Raw genomic sequence first — 17,416 nt, forward strand, 5'->3', positions numbered from 1 at the left:
GTCACTCATCCATCACCATGTTTTTTGTTCCAACCAGATCTGAAGATAAATCTGCGTGTGTATGGCCACCTTAAGAATCTGGTTAAGCCACGCCCCCTGGAGTATGATTGGAGGATGTACCGGGCTCTTATCTCCCCTACAGCAGCAGCAGATGGGGCTGAGTCACTGAGCTCTGTATCCCTGTACAGTGAGGACTGAAGGGTTAATCAGCCATCTTGTCTTAATGTACTTCTGAGTTTCGTTTCTCTTGTACATTCTGTAAGTTTCCTTTCCTGCATATCACGTGATGCTACTTCCCCAACTTGTTCCTTTGAACTCTGTGTTATGCACTTCGAGATAACTGTCCGAAACTGCTGTATGCTACACAATGTCCCTATATGGTAACTTGTACTCACCCCTCCCTAGACACTGTACTTTCCCCACCTCTGTACCTAAATGTCAGCCTATCAGCTTGTCGAGCCTACATCCTATGTATTGTTATAAATATGTTGTACAAGTCTCAATTAAACAGAGTTAAACCTTGCATACTTGGTCTTCCTTTGTGATCAATATTCTACAGGGTTTACTCTCACGGAATTCTAAGGAGTCATCACATTGAGGTCTATCAGGTAAAGGAGGGATAACAATACATCTCCCAACAAGGAGGACCCTCCCTGCAGTCTGGCTGGCAGAGTCACATGACAGACCAGGAGGTGCATAGACTGTGTTATACTGGACTGGCTGGATAACACATTGCACACAAGCTGCTGCTGTGCCTGCTGGGAGCCTCTGCTGCTGCTGCTGTGCCCGCTGGGAGCCTCTGCTGCTGCTGCTGCCTCATTATTGCATGGAACGCGAGGTAACTATCCTGACAATTACTTTTGTCCTGTTTGCAAGCTAACTCCGTATCTGACTATGGGGGAGATGTATGAATATGAAGCAGTGATAAGGGAGAAGTGGCCCATGTCAACCAATCAGCTGCTCTGTATAATTGTATACGGTATTATGCAAATATTAGATGTTACCTCAGTGCTGATTGGTGGCCATGGGCCTGAGAGCTCCCTTATCGCTGCTTCATACATCTCCCCCTGAATTCCTTTGCTGGACAATTAACCCCGTGCGTCAGACTGCAATATGATCTCTATGGGGCGTGTGTCATAGCATCTGGGGGTTTTACAGGGGCAACACCGGCCTGCTCACATGCTGTAACATCTGCCCCAATACCAGCATCTTATACCGTGTGGGGGCTGAGCAATAATGTGTGTGTGAGAGGACTGGGCGAGAGGCAAAGTGGTACTGTGCAGCTTACATATATAATACATGACTGGGACAGGGCGCAGAAAGGGAAGTAGTACTGTGCAGCTTACATATATAATACATGACTGGGACAGGACACAGCAAGATAAGTAGTACTGTGCAGCTTACATATATAATACATGACTGGGACAGGACACAGCAAGGGAAGTAGTACTGTGCAGCTTACATATATAATACATGACTGGGACAGGACACAGCAAGATAAGTAGTACTGTGCAGCTTACATATATAATACATGACTGGGACAGGTCTCAGCAAGGGAAGTAGTACTGTGCAGCTTATATATATAATACATGACTGGGACAGGACACAGCAAGATAAGTAGTACTGTGCAGCTTACATATATAATACATGACTGGGACAGGACACAGCAAGATAAGTAGTACTGTGCAGCTTATATATATAATACATGACTGGGACAGGTCTCAGCAAGGGAAGTAGTACTGTGCAGCTTATATATATAATACATGACTGGGACAGGACACAGCAAGGGAAGTAGTACTGTGCAGCTTACATATATAATACATGACTGGGACAGGACACAGCAAGAGAAGTAGTACTGTGCAGTTTATATATATAATACATGACTGGGACAGGACACAGCAAGGGAAGTAGTACTGTGCAGCTTACATATATAATACATGACTGGGCCAGGACACAGCAAGAGAAGTAGTACTGTGCAGCTTACATATATAATACATGACTGGGACAGGACACAGCAAGAGAAGTAGTACTGTGCAGCTTACATATATAATACATGACTGGGACAGGACACAGCAAGATAAGTAGTACTGTGCAGCTTACATATATAATACATGACTGGGACAGGACACAGCAAGGGAAGTAGTACTGTGCAGCTTACATATATAATACATGACTGGGACAGGACACAGCAAGATAAGTAGTACTGTGCAGCTTACATATATAATACATGACTGGGACAGGACACAGCAAGGGAAGTAGTACTGTGCAGCTTACATATATAATACATGACTGGGACAGGACACAGCAAGATAAGTAGTACTGTGCAGCTTATATATATAATACATGACTGGGACAGGTCTCAGCAAGGGAAGTAGTACTGTGCAGCTTATATATATAATACATGACTGGGACAGGACACAGCAAGGGAAGTAGTACTGTGCAGCTTACATATATAATACATGACTGGGACAGGACACAGCAAGATAAGTAGTACTGTGCAGCTTATATATATAATACATGACTGGGACAGGTCTCAGCAAGGGAAGTAGTACTGTGCAGCTTATATATATAATACATGACTGGGACAGGACACAGCAAGGGAAGTAGTACTGTGCAGCTTACATATATAATACATGACTGGGCCAGGACACAGCAAGAGAAGTAGTACTGTGCAGCTTACATATATAATACATGACTGGGACAGGACACAGCAAGAGAAGTAGTACTGTGCAGCTTATATATATAATACATGACTGGGACAGGTCTCAGCAAGGGAAGTAGTACTGTGCAGCTTATATATATATAATACATGACTGGGACAGGACACAGCAAGAGAAGTAGTACTGTGCAGCTTACATATATAATACAAGACTGGGACAGGACACAGCAAGATAAGTAGTACTGTGCAGCTTATATATATAATACATGACTGGGACAGGACACAGCAAGGGAAGTAGTACTGTGCAGCTTATATATATAATACATGACTGGGACAAGTCACAGCAAGGGAAGTAGTACTGTGCAGCTTATATATATAATACATGACTGGGACAGGTCACAGCAAGAGAAGTAGTACTGTGCAGCTTACATATATAATACATGACTGGGACAGGACACAACAAAAGAGAAGTAGTACTGTGCATCTTACATATGTAATACACGATTGGGACAGGTCACAGCAAGAGAAGTAGTACTGTGTAGCTTATATATATAATACATGACTGGGACAGGCCATAGTAAGAGAAGTAGTACTGTGCAGATTACATATATAATACATGACTGGGACAGGTCACAGCAAGAGAAGTAGTACTGTGCAGCTTACATATATAATACATGACTGGGACAGGACACAACAAAAGAGAAGTAGTACTGTGCATCTTACATATGTAATACACGATTGGGACAGGTCACAGCAAGAGAAGTAGTACTGTGCAGATTACATATATAATACATGACTGGGACAGGCCATAGTAAGAGAAGTAGTACTGTGCAGATTACATATATAATACATGACTGGGACAGGTCACAGCAAGAGAAGTAGTGCTGTGCAGATTACATATATAATACATGACTGGGACAGGCCATAGTAAGAGAAGTAGTACTGTGCAGATTACATATATAATACATGACTGGGACAGGCCATAGTAAGAGAAGTAGTACTGTGCAGCTTACATATATAGTATATGGCTCACCTAGGACACCAGGTATTATATGCATACTTGCCTACTTTTGAAAACTAGTTTCAGGGAGATTATAGTTGATAGTAGAATTTTGCACAGCGCCCCATTAAGGGGGCGTGTCATGCTCCACCCAAAGGGCGTGTCTAGTTCCATATATGGAGAGATTGTGAAAAGAGATTGTGAACGTGGCCCCTAGAAGCGTGGGTGTGTATTGCTATATCTAAGAGGATTCTTTTAAAATGACTTATATCCAAATGTAGATGAGCCTCAAAGCAGTTAGTAAGAGCTACTATACTTGCTAAAGTGCTGGGAAATGCTGCTGATGATTCAATGTAAATGTATCTATCTCTCGTTCCTTTTTTTTCCCCAAAAAAATTTAACAGTGTAATGTGGGCTAGGTGACATGAGGGAGATAGCTAGACTAATGAGGGAGAGAGGGATATTGCTGCTATGTCAGGGACTGTCCTGTAGAAGGCAGGAGGGGAGGTAACTATGATGTAACAGTGTAATGTGGGCTAGGTGACATGGGGGAGATTGCTAGACTAATGAGGGAGAGAGGGAGATTGCTGCTATGTCAGGGAGTCTCCTGCAGAATGCAGGATGGGAGGTAACTATGGTGTAACAGTGTAATGTGGGCTAGGTGACATGGGGGAGATTGCTAGACTAATGAGGGAGATTGCTGCTATGTCAGGGAGTCTCCTGCAAAATGCAGGAGGGGAGGTAACTATGGTGTAACAGTGTAATGTGTGCTAGGTGACGAGGGAGATTGCTAGACTAATGAGGGAGAGAGGGAGATTGCTGCTAAGTCAAGGAGTGTCCTGCAGAATGCAGGAGGGGAGTCAACTATGATGTAACAGTGTGATGTGGGCTAGGTGACATGAGGGAGATTGCTAGACTAATGAGGGAGAGAGGGAGATTGCTGCTATGTCAGGGAGTCTTCTGCAGAGGGAAACGGTCATCTGTCAGATCAGACTTAGGTGGACTGTCATTAGGTCGACCCCAGAAGGTCGACTGGCCCCAAGGTCGACATGGCTCAAGGTCGACATGACTTAAGGTCGACATGGGCCATGGTCGACATGGTTTTAGTTCGACAGTCATTAGGTCGACATGAGTTTTTCACTGTTTTTTGAGCCGACATGTGCCGACAGGCGGTATTTCATGCCCTACCATCCACTAGGGCGTGGTGGGAGAATAAAAAAAGTGTGCCGAGCGTAGCGAGGCACCGTATCCGAAGCATCACGAGCGAAGCGAGGGGCTGCGGTTCAACTCCAACTGTGTCCATGTCGACTGTGTCGACATTCGGGTCAAAAAACAGTGAAAAACTCACGTCGACCTAATGACTGTCGACCTAAAACCATGTCGACCTTGGTCATGTTGACCTTGAGCCATGTCGTCCTTTAACCCTGTCGACCTTGGGGCCAGTCGACCTTCCGGGTTCGACCTTATGACAGTCGACCTAAGTCTGGTCTAACAGATGTACCGATTCCCCTGCAGAATGCAGGAGGGGAGGTAACTATGATGTAACAGTGTAATGCGGGCTAGGTGACATGAGGTGAAATTCATAAGATGTCACATCGCTACCAAGACTATTATATAGCTACTTTACCTAAATAATGCCTCATCTGTCTGTTCCCGGGCAGAGGGTCCAGCTTCTGGAAGCTCATTCCCTCACCGATTCCCGCATTCCATGCCCCGCAGCTCCATCCTCCCGGCTTCCCATGTTCCCCCACTATGGCCTCCAGCAGCTCTGTCTCCACCCTCCCCCCCCCCATTTCTGCGGATACACTTATAAAACATCAGGGAACCACACCCCTTCGCCCACTCCCTGCCACTCAAATTGCGGTTGGCTTGCAAATGAAAATATTTGCTGAAGCCATTCGCACCTGCGCCTCGTGCATGCGGATTGTAGCTAACACGCATGCACAGTAGCCCAATCATCGCCCAGCGTCGGTACTCGGACCTGGTCAATCAGCACTGAATCGGGCCCCGGCCTGAAAAGTCAGTGTAATAGGTGGTAAGCACAACTTTAGCAAATGTACAATGACCATATACTCCATAGGGGATCCATCAGTAAGGAGTACTAAGCACCACACCATGGGCCTGATTCAGAGCTGACATCTTTTGTGCGAATTCACAATTGAAACGATTACGGAATGATCCCTGACAACCAATGGATGGATTTGGATCTTTGCATATTCCCCTTGTCTAGACTTCTAGGAACTGGTATCAGTGCAAGATGATCAGATAACATCACATTCATCTCTGCTGAAGGGGATTCATTGCAAACGTCTGGGAGATGACCTATAGTAACTGCAGGGTTGCCTACCCTCCCGGAATGGCTTGGAGCCTCCCCGAAAATTGGGTCCGCCTCCGGGAAGGTGGGCAAGTCTCCCGCTTTCTGGTCATAGCTCCCTGCTCCCCCCTTGCCCGCTGGTTTAATTACTGCAAATCACGGGTCCGCGGAGAGGGGGTGGGGCTAAAATAACGCGATACCAGCATTACACGTCATTCAAGCCCCGCCCCCTCTCCAGGGCCCGCGAATCACAGCGTTTTCCGGCATTGGGGCGGGGCCAAGTGATGTCAGCCTTGCTCCCGCCCCTCTGGCGTGTTGCCTGACCAGCTTCTCCCAGAGGGGTGAAATTTAAAGTAGGCAACTGTGTATGAGTAACTGATCGTTGGAACAGGCCTTTCGGCCATTGGACTATTATAAGGCCCAGAACTTCCTTGGCTCCCTGTCTCTCCTTGCAGGTGACTGTATACAGAAGCACAGACGGATCTGGAGCAGAACATGGTGACGAGGAATCAGCGTCGCCGCACATCACAGGGTAAGAGGCCTCGGTCCTATCATACGGGTACATTTACTGATGGGAGGTCTATTGTAGATGGGATGTTGCCAAGAGCAACCAAGCAGATGCTAATTATTCTTTATGTAGCACCTTCTAGAAGAAAATAGATAGATTCTGTTTGGTTGCTATGGGCGACAACACAACTCCCGTCTTAGTCTATCTAGGAGATATCATTATGTGTATAGATACATTGTTAGGTGTGTACAGAGGGGCCGATTATATTTCTCCCCGTTCCGATGTGGGAGACTGCGCATGCGCGATAATACCCATGTCCATGCCCCCGCAGCAAACGCCTTCTGCATAATATTTCATTCACCAGGGGGCTCGCTGCCTGATTGTTCTGGGGTGGGCATCACCTGGTGTTTTATGGGTGTGCCCATAGAAACATTGGACGAACCTGTCGGAATGCAGGCGTGCCCCTGCCTGTTCTGGGCGGGCGGCTGACGTCACATGACACCTCCCCTCACATCACATGACACCTCCCCTCACATCACATGACACATCCCATCACATGACACATCCCATCACATGACACATCCCATCACATGACACATCCCATCACATGACACCTCCCCTCACATCACATGACACCTCCCCTCACATCACATGACACCTCCCCTTACATCACATGACACCTCCCCTCACATCACATGACACCTCCACTCACATCACATGACACCTCCACTCACATCACATGACACATCCCCTCACATCACATGACACATCAACTCACATCACATGACACATCCCCTCACATCACATGACACAGTCTCTCACACCATACCGAGGGGATCCGGCTGATGTGTGTGTGTGTGGGGGGGGGGGGGGGGGGTACGTTCAGCGAAGCAGCGTTGACTTGCTTGCAAGGCAGGTAATATATACGCAGCCTAGCAAGCAGGCCTAAATCGGACCGAGACAGGGCAGGTGCTAGGGTGTCTGGCGCCCCCCCCCATGTAAACTGAAATTTTGCGCCTTTCCTTCGAGCGGGTGGTGAAGTAGCGTAGCGCAGCGCTGTGAAGTAGTGGCTCAACCAATCAGAGGCCACTCAGTGTTTTAAACTGTTTTTTTTCCTTCAAATTATGCTGTTGCCGCTGACCCCCCGCCGCCTGCTAGCGATACTTAACAGCGCTTTGCTACTCCACCCTTTTAAGTCCAGAGTGACCCATGTCCTGAGCACTGAGCCCCAGTGCACATGGTGCCATGACTATGCTGACGGCTTAGAACCCCAGGCACATGGTACCTGACTGCACTTGGTGCCATGACCCATACCTGGCACAGGTGAGTTTAAATAGCACTGTTGCTGTATACATAAATTCCTAAGTGCCACTGTGCACTTCAAGATGACATATCTTAGCAGCGTCCTTCACAGACAGACAGAGATAGATGTAGGCAGAGAGAGAGAGAGGCAGGCAGAGATAGAGAGAGGCAGGCAGAGAGAGAGAGAGGCAGAGAGAGAGGCAGAGAGACAGAGAGAGAGAGGCAGGCAGGCAGAGAGAGAGAGAGGCAGGCAGAGAGAGAGAGAGAGGCAGGCAGAGGGAGAGAGAGGCAGGCAGGCAGAGAGAGGCAGGCAGGCAGAGATAAAGAGGCAGGCAGAGATAGAGAGGCAGGCAGAGATAGAGAGGCAGGCAGAGATAGAGAGGCAGGCAGAGATAGAGAGGCAGGCAGAGAGAGAGAGGCAGGCAGAGAGAGAGAGGCAGGCAGAGAGAGAGAGGCAGGCAGAGAGAGAGAGGCAGGCAGAGAGAGAGAGGCAGGCAGAGATAGAGAGGCAGGCAGAGAGAGAGAGGCAGGCAGAGAGAGAGAGGCAGGCAGAGAGAGAGAGAGGCAGGCAGGCAGTGAGAGAGAGGCAGGCAGGCAGAGAGAGAGGCAGGCAGAGAGAGAGAGGCAGGCAGAGAGAGAGAGGCAGGCAGAGATAGAGAGGCAGGCAGAGATAGAGAGGCAGGCAGAGATAGAGAGGCAGGCAGGCAGTGAGAGAGAGGCAGGCAGGCAGAGAGAGAGGCAGGCAGAGAGAGAGAGAGAGGCAGGCAGGCAGAGAGAGAGGCAGGCAGAGAGAGAGAGAGAGGCAGGCAGGCAGAGAGAGAGGCAGGCAGAGAGAGAGAGGCAGGCAGAGAGAGAGAGAGAGAGAGGCAGGCAGGCAGTGAGAGAGAGGCAGGCAGGCAGTGAGAGAGAGGCAGGCAGGCAGTGAGAGAGAGGCAGGCAGAGAGAGAGAGGCAGGCAGAGAGAGAGAGAGAGAGAGGCAGGCAGAGATAGAGAGGGTTATTCTGGTTGGTGCGGTGGGATACGCGGTCGGATCGGGGTTTTTTTTTTAAATCTGCGCATGCGTAGCTTTCACAATGCGCATGTGCGGCGACCTCACACCGCTCATGGACAGTCATTGTGGGCGGCATGTGGGCGTTTTTATGGGAGCGGCCGGAATAATGAGGAAAACTGGGCGTAAACATGGGCGTACACGGGGGGTGTGCACACAAAATGCACGGTGCCACAACCGCCTCGATCGGCGAACGTGCCGTGCATTTTGGCACAAAAACAGGCGGACGCCAAAGAGTACTCATGACCACCCCTAGAGATACCGCATGAGAGCGGACGCCTGGGTCTGCTAATTACTCAAACACATACACCTGGATGTAATAAGCAATGCTGCAGCCTATTAAGTCACAACCATTATTTCACTACCTGCAAGCCACACACAGCCCTCAAACACTTTGGAAGCTTATCTTTCTACACTTCTCTACATGTAAAGGTTGGTTTAATTTTAGGTAAGATTCATTCTAAGACCTGCTTATATATGTCAAGGTAGTTATTTATAACCATCTACACCCATTCAGTAAGTGTTTTTTTTTATACTTTTAAAAGAAGGACACAATTCACAGGAGTCGACATGTGTCAACTTTTTCACTGTAACACAAACATACCAGTTTTTTATTATGAAAAAGACACATAAACCACGTCTAAGAGCAACAATTATGTTTTTGGACTCAATTTCTACTTGCACTGTGGCGTACGCTCAGATATACGCAAGGTGTCGGTTTGAAAACGGATGAGATCCGTCTGTGCACTTTGGCGTACGCTCTGATCTGCGCCAGGTATCAGTGGCTAAGAGGGAGATCCGTCCGTACACGGTGGCGTACGCTCGTGTACACCACTCCCCATTGTCGGTGTCTGCGACCGTCCATGTGCGGCTGTTCTGTGGGCAGACTTACGCTCACCGTGAGCGTACGGGAAACGCACTGTGTGACGGACCGTATGCACGTTTCACCGATCCGAACAGAATAAGGCCCAGAGAGAGAGGCAGGCGGAGAGAGAGAGGCAGGCGGAGAGAGAGAGGCAGGCGGAGAGAGAGAGGCAGGCAGAGAGAGAGAGGCAGGCAGATATATATATATATATATATATATATATATATATATATATATATATATACAAACACAGGGGGCCCAGCACTCACTACAACAAACTAACTCACCTTAACATTCAAATAATCAATAAATAAATAATGGGGTTTTAGTTCATGAATTGATCAATGCATTTAAGCTTGCAGCTGCCCCTTTAATACTAATTCAGGTGCTGTGTTTGGGATTGTCTCACCTTATAAAAGCCATAAGGACATGGCAGTTGAGCATTAACCCAGAAAAAAACACATGTTCATTTTAGCTATGATGTGTAGGCAGGTGCCAGGTTCCTAAGAAAAACAGTTGCTAGTGTAGGACTTGCAGTGAAATGGGGTCCCTTGGCGATGGGCTGCAAGCTTAAATGCATTGATCAATTCATGAACTAAAACCCCATTATTTATTTATTGATTATTGGAATGTTAAGGTGAGTTAGTTTGTTGTAGTGAGTGCTGGGCCCCCTGTGTTTGTATTTACTAGAGTGTGTGGTCACAGGCCAATGCACCCCATCCTGGTAAGTGGGTGCTGTTTGCACCCCATTCTTAGGAATGGCGAGTGTGTTGGGACTTCTGTATCTATATATTTGGGTTGATTTTTAATTAACCTCTGTTACTGTGATCATAGCTTTCTCATGCACCCTTGATAAGCTCATTTACCTGAAACCTGTGACAGCTGCCCCTTTAATACTAATTCAGGTGCTGTGTTTGGGATTGTCTCACCTTATAAAAGCCATGTTACTTGGCAGTTGAGCATTAACCCAGAAAAAAACACATGTTCATTTTAGCTATGATGTGTAAGCAGGTGCCAGGTTCCTAAGAAAAACAGTTGCTAGTGTAGGACTTGCAGTGAAATGGGGTCCCTTGGCGATGGGCTGCAAGCTTAAATGCATTGATCAATTCATGAACTAAAACCCCATTATTTATTTATTGATTATTTGAATGTTAAGGTGAGTTAGTTTGTTGTAGTGAGTGCTGGGCCCCCTGTGTTTGTATTTACTAGAGTGTGTGGTCACAGGCCAATGCACCCCATCCTGGTAAGTGGGTGCTGTTTGCACCCCATTCTTAGGAATGGCGAGTGTGTTGGTACTTCTGTATCTATATATTTGGGTTGATTTTTAATTAACCTCTGTTACTGTGATCATAGCTTTCTCATGCACCCTTGATAAGCTCATTTACCTGAAACCTGTGACAGCTGCCCCTTTAATACTAATTCAGGTGCTGTGTTTGGGATTGTCTCACCTTATAAAAGCCATAAGGACATGGCAGTTGAGCATTAACCCAGAAAAAAACACATGTTCATTTTAGCTATGATGTGTAGGCAGGTGCCAGGTTCCTAAGAAAAACAGTTGCTAGTGTAGGACTTGCAGTGAAATGGGGTCCCTTGGCGATGGGCTGCAAGCTTAAATGCATTGATCAATTCATGAACTAAAACCCCATTATTTATTTATTGATTATTTGAATGTTAAGGTGAGTTAGTTTGTTGTAGTGAGTGCTGGGCCCCCTGTGTTTGTATTTACTAGAGTGTGTGGTCACAGGCCAATGCACCCCATCCTGGTAAGTGGGTGCTGTTTGCACCCCATTCTTAGGAATGGCGAGTGTGTTGGTACTTCTGTATCTATATATATATATATATATATATATATATATATATATATATATATATATATATATATATATATATATGAGAGAGAGAGAGAAATGTGTTGTGGTCCCAACAAAGACAAAGTATTACTTTATCTTCGATATATCGACGATTTGTTGATTTTCTGGCAAGGTTCGGCTGAATCTCTCACAGAGATGTTTTCCTGAGTCCCATAATAACTCAGATAGTCCAGTGAAGTTCACTTTTTCCATCAGTGATAGTTTTGTCAACTTTTTGGATGTAAAGATTATGTTTAATTGTGGTAGACTCTCCACCTCCATTTTTGTTAAAGAAACTGACAGAAACACTATTTTACGTCATGAAAGCTGTCACCCCTTGCCCCTACGGGAAGGGTTACCTTATTCCCAAATGCTACGAGTACGCCGCATTACTAGTGACCCCGTTGAAACCTGTAGACAGTTAGATTTGATGCAAGAGAAATTTGAGGATAGGGGCTATAGACGTCACACCCTTTTGAAGGCTAAAAAGAGGGTGTTAGACATTTCAAGAGAGGAAGCATTGATTCCTCCAAGTAGGTTCGATCTCATTAAATCTAAAATTCCCTGGGTCAATGACTTTGCTACAGATAGTCCGGTGGTCACTAAAAAAGTTAAACAGCATTGGTCCCTGATTACAACTGATAAGGATTTGCATGGTCTTAACAAATTGCAGATCATGCCATCTTATAAACGGGGCAAGAATTTGAGCGATCTCGTAGTTAAATTGGATGTGAGCGGACTGACTAAAAAATCTGCACCCACACATTTTTTGACCCGACCGGCGGGCTGTTATAAATGTGTGGGTTGTACTACCTGTGGTTCTTTATTGGCAGGTAAATTTATTAGCCATCCGCACACGGGCCGCAATATTCCTATCAAATTTGCGGTCACGTGTTCTACTAAATTCGTGGTCTACGTTCTGTCTTGTCCATGTGGTCTTTACTACGTGGGCAAGACAGAATGCCAGTTTAAGACCAGGATGGCTAATCACCGTCATGCTATTAGGCAAGCTCTTGCTTCTGGTAATAGTGATCAACCTTTCGCTCGGCACTGTGTGCAATTGGGCCACAGTGTAGCGAGTGTGAGGTCAAAAATAATTGATCACATTCCTATTCATTATAGAGGTGGGAATAGGGGAAAAAAACTTCTTCAGGCTGAGGCACGATGGATCCACGTGTTGGATACCATCGCGCCTAGGGGGTTGAATGAACAACATGGGTTACAGAGCTTTTTGTAAAGGTGGTTCATGGTTGTCTCAACGTCCATTTCTCTAGCACAACCCGGTCTGTATACCTGTAATCTATTGTACTTATTAGCAAATGTCTACAACTTTTTCTGCATCAATTTAATAATCTGCACAGTACTGCTCCCATTGAGTTCTGGGCTTCTGTTAAAGCATAGGTCAGGTTAATGAAGTAATAAATTTGTTAGTATAGTGATTTTAATACTCCCCGTTTAGGGGATCTCTATTACTATAATTTTTTGCATAAATCATTATAAAGTATTCTGACCTATAATGGGTTACTTTTTTAATATGTCCGTCATGTTTGTCTTTTTTATACACACATTTTTTTTCGTTTTTTTAATATTGTAAAAATCATATATTGTACACTGTTATATTTATGCCATATTGTGTAGGCATCTTTAACACATTGTTTGCACATTTTTTGTGCTCTTAAGGTTATACCTGGACGGGAGAGCTCCTGCGTGTCAAAGACGCGGAAGCCGGGTGTACTCCTGTTGCCGACGTGCGTTCCAGGAGAGGTGACGCTTGCAGATGACGTCACCCGGAAGCACGCAGCGGCCAGGGAGGGATCCGTCTACACGCCTCACACGCTGAGGGCACACCTGATCCAGGTAAGTATAATCATGCATCGGTGGGCGCGGGAATTTTTGTAGGGTATATAACACTGTAATTTGTATTCTGTGAGTTGTACCCTGAGGACGAGCAGTTTAGCTCGAAACACCGGTGTTGGTCACCACACAATAAAGCCTTGAATTTGTATCCAGTCTCCGAGTGACGCCTTTTTGCCATCTATGCTATATATATATATATATATATATATATATGAGAGAGAGAGAGAAATGTGTTGTGGGCGGCTGATAAGCCGGTATAGGTTCTGCCTGTGGGGTGAAGGCTACGCCATAAGTGCAGTATCTGGAGTCTCCTAAGAAATGCTGGGATACCCAGTGATGGGAGAGCTTTCCTCTTCTGTCTGTCTAGCACATTAGACGTAATCAGGTTAAAATCTCCTCCTACTATCAAGGGAAGGTGGGTGTATGGGTGTAGCAGGGCTATCAGTGATTGAAAGAAGGGGCTCGAATATACATTTGGAGCATAAACATTGCATAAGATATAGTGACGAGAGGCTATATTCACTTTAGCTAGTAAATATCTACCTTCTGGGTCCGTTACTGACGAGATCACATCCAGCACCGCCGAGCTCCTGACCAGGACTGCAACGCCTCTCTTTTTAGAGGAATAGGGGGCCGAAGCCAATACTTTCCATTGGAGAGCTTTAAGTTTCAGGGTCTCGGCTTGCGTCAGATGCGTCTCCTGAATAAAGGCATTGTCAATTTTCTTTAACCCCTTCCCGACATTTGACGTATATATACGTCATGACTTTAAACTGTCACCGCGTCTAGGGACGCGGTGACAGAGGGACGATGTCTGCTGTCCCTGATAGCAGACATGTCCCAGCATGCCCAGGGGGGGTGGCGATGCCTCCCCCCCGTCGGCGATCGCTGCGATTGGCTATTCAATGTGAACAGGCAATCGCAGCGTTTTCCTGTGTTACCGGCGAATCAGACGCTCGGTAACACAGGGATCAATCACCGCCGGGTGTGAGGGGGCGTGAGGGGGTCACCGGTGATGACCACACCTCACCCCACCTCACCCCACCTGCCCCCAAGGCTGTGATTGGTCCGTCGGACCGACGGACCAATCACAGCCATGGCGCGTGATTTAAACTAACGGTGACTGCGCTGCAGACGCCATTCCGGTCTGGAATTGCATGCAGAGCGGTCACTGTGCCAATCTGTCGTGATACTGACCTTATCCTTGCCTGATACTTACCTGATCACCGCTGGTAGCGTGCTGCCAGCAGCTGGATGCTTCCTGGATCTTGTGACTTCCTGTGTGCTGCTGCTAGAGTGTCATAGAGTGTCATAGAGTGAGAGATAGTGACAGAGAGTGATAGATTTTGTGTCTGCTGCCCCCCCTTTTGTGCTGATCAGTATATCTGTGCTGATCAGCAACTTTTTGGGGGTGCAGGGTTTTTTTTTTTTATATATATACCTGTCAGTTGCACCAAAGGTTGTGCTGCCTGTGCAACTGACTGCTGCCCCCCCTTTTGTGCTGATCAGTATAAATTAACTGATCAGCAACTTTTTGGGGGTGCAGGTTTTTTTTTTATATATACCCTGTCAGGTTGCACCCACAGTTGTGTGCCCCTCACTGCATCACTGCATCACAGATCTGCAGTGTTGCATCACTGCATCACTGATCTGCAGTTTTTTTTTTTTGGAGAGTGCAGTGGGGTTTTGTTTTTACACCCACGTTGCTTTTGTGGGTGTCCTGTGGCCGCTGAGCGCTGATCAGTGACGTACATCACTGAACAGCATTTTTGGCACAGGGTTGATATAATTTTTTTTCTGCAGTTTTTTTAAATTGTTTTTTTTTTTTGGAGAGTGCTGTGGTTTATTTTTTTTAAATTGTTTTTACACCCACGTTGCTTTTGTGGGTGTCCTGTGGCCGCTGAGCGCTGATCAGTGACGTACATCACTGAACAGCATTTTCGGCACAGGGTTGATATAATTTTTTTTTTTTTATTGGGATCAAATTCCTGTATAAAATATTTTTTTTTCTGCACTACATACACACTACACACTACATACCCCCCGTGTTGAAATAAAGTTTGTACCCCCCCCTACACTATACACGTGTTGAAACATTACACTTACAGAAACACAAAAATAAAAATGTCATCCCAAATGTCATCCCAAATGTCATCCCAAATGTCTTCCCAAAGATCCCAAAGAATGTATTCAGCGGAGGAGGCATATGCCATGCTTGCCTCTGACTCTGACACAGCCAGTGAGGCAAGCGGGGAATTTGAAGGATTCATCTTAAGCTCCTCTTCCTCCTCTAGTGATGAGGGACCCCCTCAAAGACGCCCCCGTAGAGCAGCTGAGACCCCCTCCCCCAATAATTGATCTGGTATGGACCCCACCACCAGACAATTTTGAGCCCCAGGTTCCTGAGTTTTTGGCCATCCCAGGAATCCAATTTGATTCCACAGGTCTCAGAGAAATTGACTTTTTCAAATTATTTTTCTCTGATGATTTTATAAATTTAATGGTGGACCAAAGTAATTTATATGCCCAGCAGTTTATTGCTCAAAACCCCACGTCATCATTTGCTAGGTGGACCCCTGTAGATGCAGTAGAGATGATGACGTTTTGGGGTCTGGTGTTACATATGGGCATAGTAGAAATAAAGGAAATAGTATAGAGTGCGCACAAGTGATTAGAGTGCAGCCTAAGACTCAGTACATAAAGTGACATCCAACCACTTCAACAATACATAGAGTCAAGGAAAAACAAGTACAAAGTCAGTAAAGCGCTCCCCAAACACACCATGTGAAAAGTACAATAAAAATACTGTCCCTTTTTAGGAGGTTTTCAGTTCTCCAAAATGACATACAGATACTGTAAAAAAAGCCTTGGTTTTATGCAGCTCATCCAGCAAGCATATTACCAAGGGGAAATAAACCGCAATTTAGTGCAGATGGTTTGGCAATGGGAGTATTTATAAAGATTTCAAAAACACTCACAAGCCAGCTGTATATAAAGGCATTCAGAGATATCCCACTGGCAAATCAGCTATTCTCTCAATGCAGGATGTCATCACATGTAAAAATTAAGAGAGAGTGATGGTGCAGATCAATTTGACAAAACACCTTTTAATTTTACAATTACACTCACATATAAGACAAGGAAAAAAGCGTAAGTGGTATCCCAAAGGCAAATACTGGAACTGGGTGTCACCGATCCGTCCCTGGAGAGAAAGATGTCAATTTCACTGACCCTCCGGAAAGGTCAGACTCCGGAAACAGAGGGAACGTGCAGTCAGTTAGGCTTAGGGTCCACAAGTCCTGGTAAGCGCCAAACGCGTTTTGGATAGACCTTTATCAATGGCGTATCCCAGGATGTCTGCAGGGCACTATTTATGCGCCTCTTCATAAGCGGCACCTGCCGTTATTTAATTATGCACCTTACGTTTTCAAGATGGCGGTGCGTTCCAAATACCCAGAAGTTCCGGGTTTTTGCGTTCCACCACTTTGAATGTGCTTTATTGTAACGCACAACACAATCTAGATAGAAAATACGTTGTGTGAGTATTCATTCACTATAAATACATACATGATAAGGTGCTGGGTGCAGGTTATGGTTCTTTTAGCAGCAATAATAGATAAATTGATATAAAATCTTAGGATTTATATAAAAATATATATAAAAAAAAATGGAGTTTTATTTTTAAAAAGTTAAAAACAAGAACCATAAAATGCTTACAATAAACATAGTATCAGGCTGAAAGTCTACATCAATGTGGACAGTAATGCCTAAAAAACACATCGCTGTCGACTATGATGTCGACACACTGGCAACCACATACCAATTAAAGTGCAAAAGTGAGGAGAGGATAAATTACATTTAAAACCAAGGGAAAATTTAAACCAGAAAGTGCTTAAGTTCGAAATCCCCGTTGAGCCCCTTTGGAACAAGGGTACCCAACCGGTGGATCCACCGCATTTCATTTTGTGCTAGTCTTTTTTCAATATCTCTAGTCTTCCACCTTGATGTGATTT

General features: G+C 45.6%; 1 protein-coding gene across 5 annotated transcripts in view; it reads left to right on the forward strand.

Moving 5' to 3' along the window:
* LOC146010010 (uncharacterized) overlaps window positions 1–17,416 on the forward strand; it is a 101,783-nt gene that overhangs the window by 66,203 nt on the left and 18,164 nt on the right. Inside the window, exons 1-2 of one of the 5 annotated variants that reach the window (XM_083150774.1) lie at window positions 567–838; window positions 6,429–6,505. The exons of 3 other annotated variants lie outside the window; for them this stretch is intronic. In XM_083150774.1, coding sequence (XP_083006900.1) covers window positions 6,469–6,505 — 37 coding nt within the window. In that variant the 5' untranslated portion in view covers window positions 567–838; window positions 6,429–6,468. Of the gene's footprint in view, window positions 1–566; window positions 839–6,220; window positions 6,506–17,416 lie in introns of those variants that run through there. One more of the 5 variants, XM_083150773.1, reaches the window with a different exon arrangement.

The sequence above is a fragment of the Crinia signifera genome, chromosome 6 (genome assembly GCF_055691185.1).
Source record: "Crinia signifera chromosome 6, ASM5569118v1, whole genome shotgun sequence".
NCBI classification, from domain to species: domain Eukaryota; kingdom Metazoa; phylum Chordata; class Amphibia; order Anura; family Myobatrachidae; genus Crinia; species Crinia signifera.